The sequence below is a fragment of the Pleurodeles waltl genome, chromosome 11 (assembly GCF_031143425.1).
Source record: "Pleurodeles waltl isolate 20211129_DDA chromosome 11, aPleWal1.hap1.20221129, whole genome shotgun sequence".
Classification (NCBI taxonomy): Eukaryota; Metazoa; Chordata; class Amphibia; order Caudata; family Salamandridae; genus Pleurodeles; species Pleurodeles waltl.
Window position 1 is genome coordinate 785,041,446 of NC_090450.1, and position 17,420 is coordinate 785,058,865.

Genomic DNA, 17,420 nt, shown 5'->3' on the forward strand with positions numbered 1-17,420 from the left:
TGTCACAACATGTACTTCTGGCCCCCAACACGTGGGTGGAGACAAAGCCTCACTCTAGTGATGCTCACATAATTTCCTGGTGACAGCTGTGCTGTCAAGCCACACCAGAACAAGCACTGGCAAAGCCAATAGGCTTTACCAATGTCTTTTAGCCATGTTTCAAAGAAGCATAGCTAGAAGTTAGAAGAAAGGCGCTGTATCCGGGGTGCCAGCATGTCTGTGAGAGCAGGGCAAGCATGGCAGTGTGCTTAGAGAAACTTTGAAGATTTTACTGTTTGTAAAACAAGCATTTGCAATGCAACAGGTCTCGCGTTTGCTCGTGTTAGAGCTGATAGCGTTGTAAACTCCTAACCGGACTTTTCACTCGTAATGAAACCTATCGGCAAAAGTGCAATTACGTATGTAACCGGAAAAAGTGCAATTAACTGTGTAACAGGGTCGATATTATGTAAAGCGCTCGACTCCTGTCAAGCGAGATCGCGCTGGGAAAATAGAGAAAAAGTAGTCCACGAGCCGGACAGATAACAGCGAGCCTCACATGTTTTCTGTACTTGGTCGATGCGCTCGAGGAGGGCTATCCACCGGAAAAGGCATGACGTATGCATGCCTTCCACTAATGAAATCAAGCAGATTCTAACAGGCAAGCCCACGAGCCAATGAAAGACACTGAAATGTCGTGGACAGGGCTCCGAGCCCTTTTTAATTTCTAAAGCGTCTCGTTTAGCGAAACGCATGCGACACAGGCTCGACCCTAAAAAGACCAGCTTTGTGAGAGTCATTAATTAGCCTGTCTGACTGGTTAAGGCTTAAAGGCTGTAAAATCAGTAATGTCAGGGAGGGGGTTGACACACTGGCTCATCAAAGTGGGTGGGTTAAACAGCAGCGGGGGGGGGGGGGGAGACAATGGGATTTCTGATGCTGGGCATGGAGAGGGAGTGGTTGGCGTGGGGAAGTGCCACATATTTCACATGGAGATTAAATCACACACGTGCTTGCAGGAAAGGTTGTTTTCTACGGGGAGTGCAGCCAAAACTCCTTTGGACTTTTATGAATTTTGGGAAAATACACTACTGATATTATTATAAGCTATGGGTGGGCCATGAGCCGACTGTATGTAAACTAAATGACTTGCATATGCAACGGAAGTGCTATCTTGGCTAACCTTAAACATTGTATGTTTACTTATAGAAGCACAGTTCTAGAGCTGGCCGGACAAACGTTTTCTCAGCTCCATCACCTAAATGTTAATTTAAACAATCTGCGGGAAGTGCTTGCTGATGAGAATAAACTTCTGAAGTACTCATCACTCAGTCACACCGCAGCACATGGCACATCGCTTGTGTGCAGGGCCTTCAAGCGAAAGTTTGTTTACAAGTTGTGCAGTGGCACACACCAATGCAAAGCGCACGCTGTGGTGCAACTAAGATGGTCTTAGTAATGTTCGTTAAGTGTGGCCGTGATATGCGTCACCAGCACGAGAGCTGCCAATGACTGCAGTAACGCCCATCAGTAATTCTGTCAGCTCGTGCGTGCTGCGACATACAGGAGTTGCGGTGAGAGTTACACCCGCTGACAGTGCTATGCGAGGCCAAAATCGGTGGGTGGGATATTTTGGTGACAGTGTGTGAAGTGACATGGATCACAGTGTGAACGATGCTCGGGAGGGGACAGGGACCCAGTTGTGTTGGAAAAACTGATATGGGAGAGGGACTGAAAACACAAGCACTCACGTGGAGTGCTTCAACACACAAAAAAGTAGCTACAAAACCATGAGAAGTGAAAGGACACAGATAGTTAGTTGGTCCATGCTACAGGGGAGGGCCAGATACAAGAGGACACGGCGCTCGCATGCTGTGCCGAACGGAAAAGCAATGGGCAGCCTGTGAGCCCACTTTATGTAAACAACATGTCTCGCAGAGTAAAAAAAAATAGACTTCACATATGAATTAGAGTGGTGGTAATATGACATAACAGTGCCTCAGATGGGGGGAACAAACCACAGGTGATTTATCAACAGACCATTGGATGAGAGGTCAGCACCAGATCACAACCACATGGGCTGGAGACCTCGGCTGTAAGACAGTCACCCGAGTATGGGGGGTTGATGGTCAGTTACATATCTGAGCAGCAATGATTTACATTAGTAACAGGCTTCCACTCCAGTTTTCGCCAGTGGGAGCACAACGCCTCACTGCGTGGACAGAGTGGGGTGTTCAGAATGACGGAATAGAAAGCTTGCCAGCAAGGACTCCCAACACATGTCAGTAATTCCCAGGAAGGTGGGGGAGGCACATTATGGCTGGCGAAGTGTCAGACCAATAGAACAGGAGCCAAGGAGATACACTGAGGGCAATGCATCTCTGAAATCGTAATAGGTGCGCCTCGCGTTTCCAACTGCATTCATAGATAATCCCAACAAATAAATAGCCCACCTTTTAACTCAGAACCCACATCACCTAGATTCACTCTCTCGCTGTCATTGCCTTCGAACCTGTACAGCTCTGCAGCCTTTGGGTTTCCTTGGCGCAATTGAAATGCCACATGCACGCATTTACCACAAATTCCAACATGAAGACGTGCTTCAAGCTACCGAAGAATGTAGCTTTATGGTTTTTATTCTCTTTTAACAGCATCATTTTTGGCTTTGTGTTTCGATTTGACAATGAGAGGCACAATGTATATGATGGGTGAGTTTGTCGTAAGAGGCTAGTAGCTTAAGAAACTTGCTTGTAAAGCAGCTCCCGGCAGCTGATACTATAAAACTGTAGATGAGAGCTTGCAGCGCCATCTAGCGGATTTTAAAGTTAGAGAAGCGGCCAAACTGCAGTAGAATGCGTGTTATTTACGTGGCACGTCACCTACGTAAATTGTTGCTCGCTCAACCAACACATTGATTAAATCCCTCCAGCAATGTAACCTATGCGTTATTTGACACATCTTTAGTAAAATGCAACAACATAAAATAAATTTACCAGGAGCTGAGTTATACCTCGACAGCAACTGTAAGCAAATTACTAACAAACTTGGGGCCTGATTTTGAACTTGGAGGATGGGTTACTCCGTGACAATGGTAGCGGATATCCAGTCCGCCGAAATCTAATCCCATTATATTCAATGGGATTGAGATTTCGATGGTCAGGACATCTGTCACCGTTGTGACGGACTAACCCATCTGCCAAGTTCTTATAGGGCCAGATGTACGAAGCTGTTTTCAAGTCGCAAACGGCGAATCGGCCTGTTTGCAACCTGGAAAATGCTATTTGTGATGTACAAAGCCCACTCGTTACCGAATCGCAGTTTGGGTTTTGCGATTCGGTATCAGGATGGGTGCGTGACAAGGGCGTCCCTTCCTAATACCGAATCCAGATGGTATGTGTGATTGTTTTGTGACCGCAAATGCGGTTGCAAAACAATCGCAGTTAGTACCAGTTTCAAACTGGTGCTAACCCATTCGCAAACGGGAAGGGGTCCCATTGGGACCCCTTCCCCTTTGTGAATGGTAGCGAAAATATTTTTTCAGAGCAGGCAGTGGTCCCACAGACCACTGCCTGCTCTGAAAAAATGAAAAGAAAGCTTTTCATTTTTGATTTTGAAATGCATCACGTTTTCCTTTAAGGAAAATGGGCTGCATTTAAAAAAAAAAACAGCTTTATTTAAAAGCAGTCACAGACATGGTGGTCTGCTGTCTCCAGCAGGCCACCATCCCTGTGAGGGCAGCCACTCCCAATAGGGTCGCAAATTGCAACCTACCCCAAGAATATTCATGAGGTAAGGCATTTGCGACCCCATTGGGAATCACGAACAGTGTCATTGACACTGTTGTACATCAGGTTTTGCGACTCGCAAATTGTGAGTTGCTCTGACTCGCAATTTGCGAGTGGCAAAACCGGATTTTTGTACATGTGTCCCATGGTCTTTTAATTGATCCTCTACAGAGGCTTTGTCAACTTACCTTCCATCAGCTAGCCCCAGGAAAAGCTTGAGTACACTCCGACCCAATCTCGATTCAGCCAATCATCGGGTCAACCCTCCCGTCATACCAAAATTTCTCCTAATTCCTCTGGACTTTGCAAATGTTCACTGTGGTGCCAGCTGTAAATCCTGCGCTCTTGCAACGGGGCTCTGAGGCCGACATCGACTGTTGTTCGCAGCACTTTGAAATTTTAAACAATAAACAAACTATAAGGTACATGGTCTAAAAAGAGAAAGTTGAATATGTGCGGATTCGAATACTCTCTGTATTGGACATTCTCCTTAAAGTCACAGCTGGGGTAAACAGGGCGCCCTGTGACTGGGGTATCTAACAGGACTCTTCGAGGAATTTCAACTATGGTACTCGGAGCTTGTTGCCGCTTCGGTACCTTGCACACCTGGTAGGAGGCGGTTTAGTACCAATTTTCAAAAAAGGGGATAGTTCTAATCCCGTTTGCTATAGCCCCATCTCACTCCGAGACTCCCTGGTGAAAGTTGCAGGAGAATTCCGTTGAATGAGCCAGAGTTGTGGGCCGAAGCCAAAGATATTCTTACTGACCTATAGTATGTTTTTTGTAGAGGCCTGGGGACTATTGAGCAGGGGTTAAATCTCAACTTGCTCATTGATAAATACACCTCCATGAAGAAGGGCCACCTATTTTTAGCTTTTCTCAACCTGTTGAGTGATTCAACTGTGTTATTCACGGTAAACTGTGGGTAATTTTACTAAAGCTTGAAGTGGAACGACCAATCACAGCCCTCCCCAGAGAAGGATACCTGGATGGCAATGCTAGGCTACGCTCTGGCCCCGGGGCGAATGCACTGGCACTACAGAGCTTGAGAGAGGGGTCAGACAGGGCTGCATCCCCGCGCCTCTCCTATTTACATTGTACATATGCAGATTAGAGTCTGTCCTAACAAATACATGCAGAGACCTTCCTCAAACTGGACACAGACCCATTCCCTGTCCGCTTTATGCTGATGACACCTTGCTCATGTCTCAAACCTCGTTGGGTAAGCAGCGGCTACTAAATGGTTTTCTTACTTTCATGTCTGATGGTTAATATAGGGAAAACCTTCGTAATGAAGTGCGGGAGGAAAACCAGGAAAGTGTTTCGATATTATGATTAGCAACGTTCATTAAGCTTTAACCTCACCTTTCATTATTTGGATATTTTATTCGATGATCATTGCTTTTGGACCCAGTTTAATAAATCCATTTAGCGTTGCTTAATTTCTCTACTAAGCTAGGCAACAAACCAATCAGGGAAATGCTTACCATATACCATATCAAATGTGTATCAGTGGCCCTATATGGGGTGGGAATCTGGGGTTACAGTAGCGTCACTGAGCTCCAAGCCGCGTAGAATGCCCTCTTTAGGATTCTTTTGTCTATTGCACAGAGTTGTTCCGCATTTGTTTGCCACTCGGAAGTAGTTTTTTTTTTTTTTTTATCTGACTTGATTAGAACTCAGGCAATGTTAAAATTGTCTTAAACGGACTTGGTCCGATGTATTCCATTGGCTCAAATTTGTCAAACAATTTTGGAAGGAAATGGGCCATGTTGAATATTTTCAAACATCTGCTGTACTGCACTCTGTCAGCAGAAGTGACCTAAAAAACAATGTATGTCCTCTCTGGAAGACCAAAGGATATCATGGGATTTGGTGAAATCTAGTTTTATCAAACACCACTTAAGCCTTGTTATCGATGGTGTGCAGCCCTATCTCATTTCAGTACAGAACTGCCGGAATAAGTTTGCACTAACTCATTTTAAACAACATTTTTCTATCGTTTAGTCGCTTTCCCTGCTATTAACGACTGGTCAGAGGTGCTGATAAAATGCCCCAGCGACAGCTTCTCTAATCAATGCATCTAATTATATTTTTTTGCACTTTCTATGCATTGCTTCATAAACGTTATTCTACCTATTGTGTGTGAATATAAATTTTAAAAATGTCGTCCCGCATTATTGTTTTTACAACAATTGACCTCACTAGCAAATTGCTGTCACATATCTGGCTTTTTATGTTCTGTGGTGCGGTTAATCGCACAGTAATTACGTTTCACAGTCCACTTTAATATTTATCAGTTTATTATTTTATGCTTATGAAATGTGTAATTTATTCTTGCATGATATGCGTTTTGGTTTTGGTTTCTTTGGATTATGACTCCTCGAGGAGACGCTCTGGAATAATAGCTCTTTGAGGCCCTCCATAGTGGAAATAAAAAATGCACACAGTAAAGCCCCTTTTGAAGAAAGTAAGCCGGTAAAAACTATACACTCCCTCTCTGTACCTTCTACACTCTGACTCATGCACTCGGCTGACAGTATTGTATTGTAATTGTGTTTACACAGCACTCCAGGCCCCCTTTGAAGTGCCACTGTGGAGTAGCGGATGGTAGCCAGCTGCATCGCAGGGACTGGTTGGTTTGAAGCGTGGCATATTAGGGACGGTGCCTGAGTGGCCAGAGTGGTGCATTCATCCTAGACTGAGGCTGCTGTGCCTAGTATGTAGTGGCGGGAGAGGAGTGGGAGGCAGAACACAAGCACTTTACATTACTTTCTTCTTGTGCCTGATTCAGTGGGGCTCAACAGAATCCACCCAGGAGTGACCGAGCTCCTGACATCCAGTACTGGCAGCTGCTCGGCCGTGCCCATCCTGGGGTGACCGGAGAGGATCCCACGGCAGGCACTGGAGACAAAGCCATAGTGAATGCTATTCAGAGGCTACTCGTGAGCGGCAGAGGGGCAGCTCACAGGCATGCAGGCAGGCAGGCAGGGCTCAATGTCACAATCAGATGGGCAGCCCTCCATGCAGAGAATGTAGATTAAAGTAAACAGACATATGTTGTAAGTCACAAATCAGTGACGCGCTGACAATGCTCAGCTCATACAAGTAACATGCAAGCCCTTTGCTATCTAGCATACCAGTGCCAAGCAGACTTCAAAATGTATAGGCAGCCACCACAAAAAGCTGACAGGGTCCATCCAGGAACTGCACAGTAACAGTCCAGGGTCTGGCCTGGATATAGCAGCCATGATAAAATTCCCCAAAGAAAAAGCGAGGGGTATTGTAAGTGAATTTATGTTGCACCCCTTGTGACTGATTTAGAGCAAGGAGGACGGTCTATACTTCATCAGTAAGATACTCCACCACCCTGGCGAAGAACCCATCCTCTGAACCTAGAACTGGCAGCGGGCCCAGCAGACATCTCTTACATTGGCAGCAGTTCCTGCCAATGTATTGAAAGTTTAAAAGACAGCCCCGTCAACATGACAGTACCACCCATCAAATGTAACCTGTTTTTTAGATTTTCAAAAACAAAATTTCAATGCAGGATTTTATTTTTCAATAAAAAAACGAATCACCCATGCACCCCAGGAGCTTCTACCATGGTGCGCAGGTCATTTTGCAGTCTGACTGGCAGTAACGGACAGCGACCACAGGCTGGTTGACCGCCCACTCTAAATCGGCAGGCAGTCAAAATACCCAGCCTCGGATGGCCCTTACTCTGTCGGGCTGTCAGAGGTCTATGTCAGCGGTGGAGATGGAGCAGCCTCTGGCACTGACATACTGAAGTTCAGTGTGACTCTGAATGAGACTGAGAGAACTTCAGTTTGGCAGAGTGGGCACTCCCGTCACTGTGACAACAGAGTACCCTCCCCGCCAAACACTAAATCATGGACTTTGACCTTTAATAACATCATGGGTAGACTCCACTTGTTCCACCTCTAGCACCCCAATAACCCACTATTTACTCTTGATAGTCTAACTGAAGGGCGGAAGTGAAAATTACAGAAAGTAACCAGAGTTCGGCAGGCCTGCTTAATTTCAATTCTTACCACTGTATTAATAACCCAAGACAGGGGTAGCAAGAGCGGTACAAGGGGTAGCAAGGGAAAGATAGGCTCAGTGACTGTTGCTCATAAACACGGCTAATAATATTTTGATTGGGAACCTTCACCTGCGACCTCCCAACCTGCGAATGAGCGATATGAAAGAGCTAAAAGAAAACTGCCAGGATGTTGCTGAACAGCAACATATAGAACAGGGTCGTGAAAGGAAGGATTGAGGGATAAATCTATGTGAACAAAATATTACAACTATTCTTTTTTCAGGCACTCTGTACCTGGCGTGCGTCTCCCACAGTTTGGTGCCCATGCGTTGATCCCAGACGCAAACCAGTCCTTCCTCTCCTCCGCTGACTATCTTCCAGTCATCCATGCGGGCTGCAGAGACGCCGAGCTGGTGGGCGTAAAGAGAGCACAGCGAATTGTTGGTCCGGATGTCATACACTCTTACCCTAAAGAGAGTAAAGTGGAAATAATGCTTTAAGGACGTGTTAATACAAAGGAAGGCATTGTACAAGATATAGTTTCTTTAACAACGCCCCATTTACGCAATACATGTGAAGGGCATGATCATTTTTAGTTCCTGTCTAATGGAAACACATTGCTGTCATTGGTGTAGAACATCTACACCAGGATCATACATGTGACTGAGGGCCTGCAGGGAGCACCTTATGGCCACTTCAAGAAATATCAACACATGGTAGTCATAACATAAGCAAGAAGATGCTCCGCAATGTCAATATTCCTCCATGTCACTGTTGACAAAGAAACAACGCCAAACCTGTCAGGGTATGAGACACGTGCATTAACCTCACCTGTTAACCATTGTAAGGCAGGTACAACAAATTCACTTAATCACTGGCATATGACATCAGTAGCAAGAAATCTCCACAACTGTTCCAACAAACTCACTTTTTCAAGTATGTAAAGCATCTACACAATTTCATTTGTGTCAATGGTGTCAGTTATCTTAGTGGGCTTAACTTTGTAGCCTACAAGGCATCTTGACCATGCTAATTTGTTCCAGTGGTACATGGTGGTTGCATTGACAACACCTGCAGTTCGCTGACAGTGTGCAGGCGTAATCGCAATTAGAACAGTCAAGGAAATTCCCTAAGGGTCAAGCTTGTGCCATAGTCTCAAAGTCTCCTGGAACTGCACACTTGCCCCCATACTACCCAGTTTTTGGCAGTACTACATGGTGGCAAAATTGTCTATCAAAACTTGCATAGGTCTGCCCTTGATGGAAGGTAGAAAGGCCTTGAGAGGCAGCTAGATGACATGCAGTTTCCGAAGACTGAAGTGGTTCCACTGCTCGAATGGAAACTAGAGGCCTCTGCTCTCCGTCTCATGCATGTGGCCACCTTAGCCCAGTTGTAATGCATCCATCACAATTGTTAGCGCTGGCCAGAACAGGAAGAATGGCCTGCAGCAAGTCAGATTGGATTCCTTCATTCACCATTAAAGGTGATGGGCGCCTCATCTTACACACAGATTTTGTTTGAGAGGCTCCACCAATTTCAGAGATCATTGAAAGCTGAGATTCCAATTCAGAGCCTACATGCGCCCATGGGCATGAAGCATCAACAGGATGAATGAGGCCAGAGGAAGCCAGGAGATCAAGAAGCCTCACACCTGTCTGGGCCAGAAGACCGGTCCGGGCCTGGAACATCATATCATATCCTGATTGTTCCAGATTTTCTGTAGGGGTAGAAAAGCTCTGAATGCCACGGTGTACAGAACTGCCCTGATGAAGGGAATCGAAGATGCTAATTCAGCTTGCTGATGGACAACCCCAGGGAAGGTAGGAGAAATATGGTCATCCGCAGGTAGTCCTTGTGGCTGTGAGGAGCCCAAGTCCAACAACCAGTCATCAAGGAACAGAAGTACATCACCTTAGACCTGCCAAGATAGGCTACAACCATTAGCTGTGTAAATATCAGGGGCCCCTCACATCCAAACATCTGTAATAAAAGATTCAGATGCTCTGTTAAATGAAAACTAGTCTATGTAGCAACCCTAAAACCACAGCATTTAGGCGGTGGGTTCACTTTTAGGTGGTGTTTTGGTGTGTGTAAACCATGTTTATTCTTTGTGACATTTTTGCAGATTTTCCGCTGTTTGGACGCCTATCCCGTAAATTGTTAATCCATGTACGTCTGGTCGCTGTGAAACCAGGTCAAAGTGCAAATGTATCAAAGTGCACTTGAAACATTGTAGCATTGTGTCTGCAACATTATGAGAAGTGGACTGAACCCAAACGTTTCAGAGGACAAGCTTAGCAACTGTGATATTTATAAATTGTCTACAGATGGTTATTTGTTATAATCGCAGAGACTTTTCGCCTGGTGCAATAGTTTGTGCTGGTGCCTCAGTCACCGAAGGCTCTACAACTGTTTTTTTCTGTTGTTCATTCTTTTACCTGTCCTACACTTCCAATATGTGAATAATGACATACTCATTAAAAGACAAAGCTCGGACTACAACACAGATTTTTTGCATGTGACCACTGTGCCCTATGGTATCAAGAGTTCCAAACCTACTACCACCTCTAGTGAGCTTTGGTCCACGAGACAAATGAACAAACGCAAGTTTATTATCCAATTAGAGAGCAATATTAGCTGAAACCTAGGGACAGCTCTGTTTACCTACTTAACCAAACGTGCCATCAAGACCAAAGCAGTCAGAAGAGTTTGTTGTAGCAGCGTTCACAACTGAGTAGGAGATGATCACAGATTGTATTTGGCTGTGCATGTAAAGAAGACAACAGTATTGCATTTGTAACCCTGATTCCCTGAAAAGCTTATGCTCGATGCCTGGGCTCCAAGTGATGGCAGATGAATGCTCTATAGTTAGACCAGACTGACCATTTCACGTGGGGCTCCTTTCCACACATAGTAATCACTCAATGACCCATTCTCATTGAGATCCGGGATGTGCAATGTTTTCATAAAGCACGTGTGCTTGCTTAGTTGTTAAACTGGTACGTTTTTCACTTTCCCTTGCCTATAGGGTTGATTTTTCCAGTCAATGCTAGATGGTGGTGAAACCAGATGCGCCTTTTCCTTGGAAGGTAAAAACTGCGTTGTGCTGGTACCTCGCAAGCATATTGCACACGAGTACCTTCCTTGAAAAGAAAAATAAGACGACTGACAGCAAAAAACGACTTCACTTCACACGCTTTAGAGACCCACAAACAGGTTCAGTGTGGTTTCCCAAAAACACAGAAACTTGAAACGATTGCCACTGATGGGATAAACAGAGTGTAACCTGGGCAATAAGACAACAGACAATGGCCTTTAAAATATGATACTGACCAGAATAAACGGAACGAATATTCAGTATGTGTGTTAAATTTCTGGCAACAAACCAGTTAAGCAATCCTTTTCCCTTGCTGACTTACTGCCCTCTGCGAGAGTTTTTAGTTGTCTTTCTTTTTTTCAGGGGATTGAGGGAATAATTATTTTAGCAAGCTGGTCCCCCGGTGGAGCTAGGACTGGGATTTGGCAGAGCAGAGTCTCCGCCTCACAATCTGATACCCAGCGCTGAACCGAAGCGGCACCTGCAGTCTGATGTGTGGCACCAGGAGGGGGACGCCATTAGGCCCTGGCCAGTCGCCATTTTACGTCTCTCTGGGCAGCGCCTCAGGCGCGGTAGAGGAGTCGCCAAGAAAACAAAGCCCCCCAAAAAACTGGATTGGGAAAGACTTTGAGGCAGTTTAGGGAAGGGCTGATAATCAGCTAAATTGACGATGGAAACTGCTCGCGTGGAAATATTGTCTTTTCACTCGAGGCGCATCACCCGTGCCAAAGTACACCTCTTATTTAATTTGGCACTCGGGGGCCACTCAGCCTTTTGTCAGACTTATCCCAGAAGTTATGTTCTTTAATGCAGCAGTGGTGCCATCAATGAAGAACCGAATTTTTTTTTATTTTTTTATTGGGGAGGTGTTGACGGGAACAAAGTGGCCATTAAAAGAGTAAGAAGGGGCGAAGTTACCAATTGTGCTCCAGGTGCAGGGTCACCGGGGCTCGGCGGGGTCATCTGCACCACAATCTACAACAACTCTTGTCACCGCTGGGACTCGAACGCCCAAAACGCGGGAGCGCACAGGTACTTTACGACGTGACACCAATCCGACCCGGCACCAGGCCCACACGTTACTCAGTACTTTATTTTCGGACATCACGTCAGCTCCGCTGGCAATGTCGGGAACATAACTTGTAATGAGCTGCATGACAGCGCGGAGTCTGACCTGTCCCGCAGAGACTGCGCAGCGTCCAATGAACTGAAACAAGCAGACCCATAGGCTCTCAGTCCGGCACTTCAAGCACAGAGTGAACAACCAGGACAGGCGCAATCACGAACACACGCTTTGGAAACGTTACATCTCACTACACAGCAAACATGCGCGCTCTTGCTATGGGATACTTACCGACGACATACGACGGACGCACACAGTGGTCTTGGAACTCGTCGGGTTATTGGTTTTCCTACATGCCTGGATGGTGCCTTTTCTTTGGTCGGCATCCGGCAGAAATTGTAGTGACGCCCGTTATTTACGGCCTGCAGTTTATTGCGGTTTTAAAAGTCTCCAAGAAGAAAACGTTCACGTACTTTTTTTTTTTTTAAGAAAACACATATTAGTTGGCTCGCGCTTTCAAATGTTTCAAATTTAAAGGATGCTGGGGGAAAACTACCGATCCTATTAGTCACATTATTTTCCAAACTCAAGTTATGACTTCAAACAGCTACGTGGCCCCGCATGCACACATTTAGTCGGGTTGTTGACAAACACTGACTTTTAACGAGAAACCAACTTAAACAATGCTAAGCATTGCTGGGCTGATACTAAATAGTACAGCTGAACAGAAGCAAATACCTAAAAGCAGCAAATCTCATATGAAAAAAAAATGTAAATCATTAGATGTTTTTCTTCGAGAGACAACGTCTGTAAGTGCAACAACAGACAGCAGCAGGTCTATGATTGCATTAAGACAGTCCCAGGTGATGCCAGCGCGAGGGTTTCAACACAATGGGGGTAATTCCGCCGCCCGCCAAAGTACCGCCGTCAAAAGACCGCAGCGGTAATTCTGAGTTTCCCGCTGGGCGGGCAGGCGACCGCCAGAAGGCCGCCCGCCCAGCGGGAAACCCCCTTCCACGAGGATGCCGGCTCCGAATGGAGCCGGCGGAGTGGAAAGGGTGCGACGGGTGCAGTTGCACCCGTCGCGATTTTCAGTGTCTGCTATGCAGACACTGAAAATCTTGGTGGGGCCCTGTTAGGGGGCCCTTGCAGTGCCCATGCCATTGGCATGGGCACTGCAGGGGCCCCCAGGGGCCCCACGACACCCGTTACCGCCAACCAGGTTCTGGCGGTCAAAACCGCCAGAACCAGGCTGGCGGTAAGGGGGTCGGAATCCCCATGGCGGCGCTGCCTGCAGTGCCGCCATGGAGGATTCCTCAGGCCAGGGGAAAACCGGCGGGAAACCGCCGGTTTCCCTTTTCTGACCGCGGCTTTACCGCCGTGGTCAGAATTGGCCTGGATGCACCGCCAGCCTGTTGGCGGTGTATCCGCGGTCCCCGGCCCTGGCGGTCCATGACCGCCAGGGTCGGAATGACCCCCATTATGTCATCTGACACTGGCTATGTGAAATGTTAGCTGACTACCAACACAATCTGCAAACAGCAAGAAAATATGCTGCACGGAAAGGCATCCAGCTGGTGGATAATACTTGTGTGGCTTCCTAAGACGTCTTCCCTGTCTGAGCCTGTTACAGCAAGGAAGGGCCTTGGGCCAGAACTTCTACCAGGGAAGGCCCTGGGCCAGAACTTTTGCCTCTCTCACTCCTCGTTCAAAACTCTCACCTGCCCCTCCCTCTCTTCTCTAATATTTACCTTCGTTACTTTCATAGGTCCATGGATTTCATGCCACCTCATTCTCAACTGCAAAATGTTCACCCACACAGGCTGGCTGTGACTTCAGGGCTTCGGGTGGGATCCACAGAAACTTTACAGAGACTGGTAATGGATCTCTGGGTTGTGCTCACTGCTTCTGGGTAAACCTTACAGACCCTTTATTGGGGGGGAGTCTGTAGATTTAGTTGGGTTGCACCTTCAACACTCCTACGTGGACACCGTAGACACTTTACTCAGGTCAGGAGTTCCTTGCGGTGTGCATTTTCAGCACTTATGAGAAGCCGGTGTTCAGGGATTTCCATGGGTTGCATCTTCAGTCCTTCTGAGTGATTGATTTATTGAAGTTAATCAAAACCATATCAATAAAATCATAATAAAGTAATACAAGTAGAAAACAACAATAATTGCCCACCACAACATAAACTAAACGTTAATTACAGCGAACCCAGACAATTTGAAAATGTACGTTAGCTCATGTTTTACCACAATATTACAATTTTCTCCTCACTTTGCTCTCTATTAATTTAACTAAGTTAGATAGCTACCTGCCAGCTTCACGCACAGGGACATTCCCCTTGAATAAGAGAAAGGTGAATACAACTTTCCCTGGACCTTAATACAAATCATTCAACGAAAAATGAGACCAACACAATTATCTTGACTCATAACATACACAGAAATGGGAATTACTTCTTGATGGACTGTTTTCATGAGTTTAACAAAGCCAGGAGGCAGCCCTGGTGTCATCTCCCATAAAGATTGCGTAGAGTGCATTGCTACAAGTCCAAAGGCCTGATTTTCTTATAGACGGTGAAATATACTAAAGGCAGGCGATGGTTTCATAAACAAAGTTACAAAATCCACAACTATTAATGATTTAATTTTTTTTCTTCTGAGGATGCCTTATTTCAAACAAATCAAACAGGCCTAACATGTAACAACAGTCATGAATTTGACCCTCAAGCAAGAAGATTTAAATTATATGTCTGATAGTACCCTGATAAAAAAGTAGGTATTACTACCACACTGAGATTACAAACTTTAACATTATTTAACTTAGCAATAAACCTAAGAGCCTTTTGCATAAGGTACTTTTTAAATTGTGAGTATGATACTTTCAGGTACCATTCTTCAGTTGGGTGAGTGCCTTATTGAAAGTTTAAATCCATGGACAATGGATAAAGGAATGACATTCCTTTCAGAGTTTTAGTCTTAATGACTCCCATCTCTCCAACACTCAAGACAAAATCTCAAAGGGTCACTATAGAGCAACAGGGATGATTTGAAAGGCAAAATCCTTGTCCAACTTGCACTTGACTGGAGCTTGTTGGTAGTCCAAAGAGTTTGCTTTGGATGCGGTCCAGCTATGGCCATAATTTCTCAGAAAAGGTCTCCAGCTGTATGTTATAGCAAGGGAGAGCTGAGTGTCTCTGATCATAAACAGTGATTTGAAAGACCGGCATGACAGTATTTTTATAGCAAGCTAAGCAAGGCGGACTAAGAGATTAGATTAGCTACATGTGCATGATGTGATCCTTCCTCATTGCTTATCAGTAGACCCCTTCAACAATTTACTTGGGTTGTTGGTAGATCTCCAGCGATTGTGGTTTTACAGTGCTTCTGCATGGACACTCCTTATAAATTTCATAGGGCTGCACATTAAGCACTTATGGGTGGACATCAGAGACCTGCTTCTGAGGCTTTTGTGGATTATCTGGGTTGCTCTTTCAGTATTTCTGGCTAAAACTCTTTGATAAATAGGCTGCTGCATTAACTTACTATCCTGGGGGCTGCAGCAAAACCCCGTAAGCCATGGTGGTCGCATTAACTTACTGCAAGGGCTGCACCGCTAATAAGAAACACTGCTAATAAAAAGAGGATAGCACACCCATGCTCTAGGACAAGCTATGTAAAATAAATGCTGCATAATGCATGCTTATTTCCTCAAATACACCTCTGTAAACAATATTTGCACACTACTGTTTAAAGAGGTAGGTCTGAGGAAATAGGTACGCTTCATGAAGCATTTATTGGTAGTGCATGCCAGGTGCATCAAGTTCGTAGTGACACATCTTTCCCTCACACGCCAGATCCAAAGATTTCTACACAGGACATTCTTTAATCGCTCACCACCCACTCCAAACATACATGCCCACCTGTAATCATACTGAGAGCACTACAATGTCACACTATTGGCAGTTGCACACAATACAAATGGCAGATGACATAACAACATAAAAAGAAAGGAATAGCACAAAATTAGATATAGTGTGGATCAATGTCCACTAGATCTCAGTCAGGGAAGGTTGGGCTCATGGAAGGGCCACTAGCAAAGTGCTAGAGCATCTAAATACCACTTATGTGTGCAAAAATCCCTCATCACTACTAGACACCATATTGGCCACATCCATACTTAGTTCAATGGTGGAAGGGTTCTTTTTTCTAGGTGATCAAGCAGAAATGGAACCTTCTTGCCTGTACTCTCCTCGAGAAAGTAACCCGACCACCAAGGGCCTGGGCCTGAATGTGACCACCATCACAGCGACTTTTAATGGCTGGATACATATTCTTTTTGTGTTGTTCCAGTGAAGATAACGATGATCATTGAAATGTTTTGTGTATTCTCAAATATTCAAATGTTTATTTTTGATACTGATGAAAGCACTAGTAATTTAGACAGTCTTGTATCATTCAGATGCATTTTTTTATGGCATAAAGAGTACTACTCAGTTTCTCTCTTTTTTAACTGTATCAAAGAGGGCGCCTTACATTTCACTTTTGCCCACCTTCATACATTTTTAGTTTTACATAAGTGAATAAACCGTGACAAAACAGCCCAGGGGCGTAGGTACTAAAAGTTCAAGACAAGATGGGCAGCAAGTAAAAAAGCTGTGTTCCGTTAACAGGGCAGAGCCGAACAGCACCACATCTACAAAGATATGGCACTCTTCAGATCTTTATCTGTGCTGGTGCACTTGAGGCTGCCTAGAGCCAACACAGGCACCTTGATCTATCTGCATCCCATAAGGAACAAAAGGGCAACATTTTCACAAAATAAGTCTCTGGCAAATTTGGTGAGTTTTCAAACAGCAAAAACAGTCACAAAACAAACAAGCATTTCCAATGCACTAGGGTCTCGCATTCCTCCGAGTTACAGCTATTAGCAGTTGTAAACTCCCAACCGGATTTTTCTTTCCGCATTGAAAGAAAAAAACAGTGCGATCGCGCTGCTATTAGCAGTTGTAAACTCCCAACCGGATTTTTCTTTCCACATTCAAAGAAAAAAACAGCGCAATCGCGCTGCTACAGTTCACTCGTAATGAAACCTATCGGCAAAAGTGCAATTATCTACGTAACCAGCAAAAGTGCAATTAACTATGTAACAGGGTCAATGTTATGCAAAGCACTCAACTTCTGCCAAGTGAGATCGTGCTGAGAACAAAAGATAAAAAGTAGTCCACAAACCTGATGGGAAACAGAGAGCCTCGCATGTTTTCAGTACTTGGTCGCTGCAATCGAGGAGGGCTAACCACCGGAAAAGGCATGACATATGTGTGCCTTCATCTAGTGAAAGCAAGCAGATTTTAACAGGCAAGCTCACGAACCAATGAAAGACAATTGATGTGACGCGAACGGGGCTCCAAGCCATTTTCTAACTCCTAAAGCGGCTTGCAAG

General features: G+C 45.2%; 1 protein-coding gene across 1 annotated transcript in view; it reads right to left on the reverse strand.

The window, feature by feature from the left end:
* FBXW8 (F-box and WD repeat domain containing 8) overlaps positions 1–17,420 on the reverse strand; it is a 484,866-nt gene that overhangs the window by 26,621 nt on the left and 440,825 nt on the right. The window contains exon 9 of the mRNA XM_069214505.1: positions 8,107–8,280. Within this exon, the coding sequence (XP_069070606.1) occupies positions 8,107–8,280 (174 nt within the window). The remainder of the gene's footprint in view (positions 1–8,106; positions 8,281–17,420) is intronic.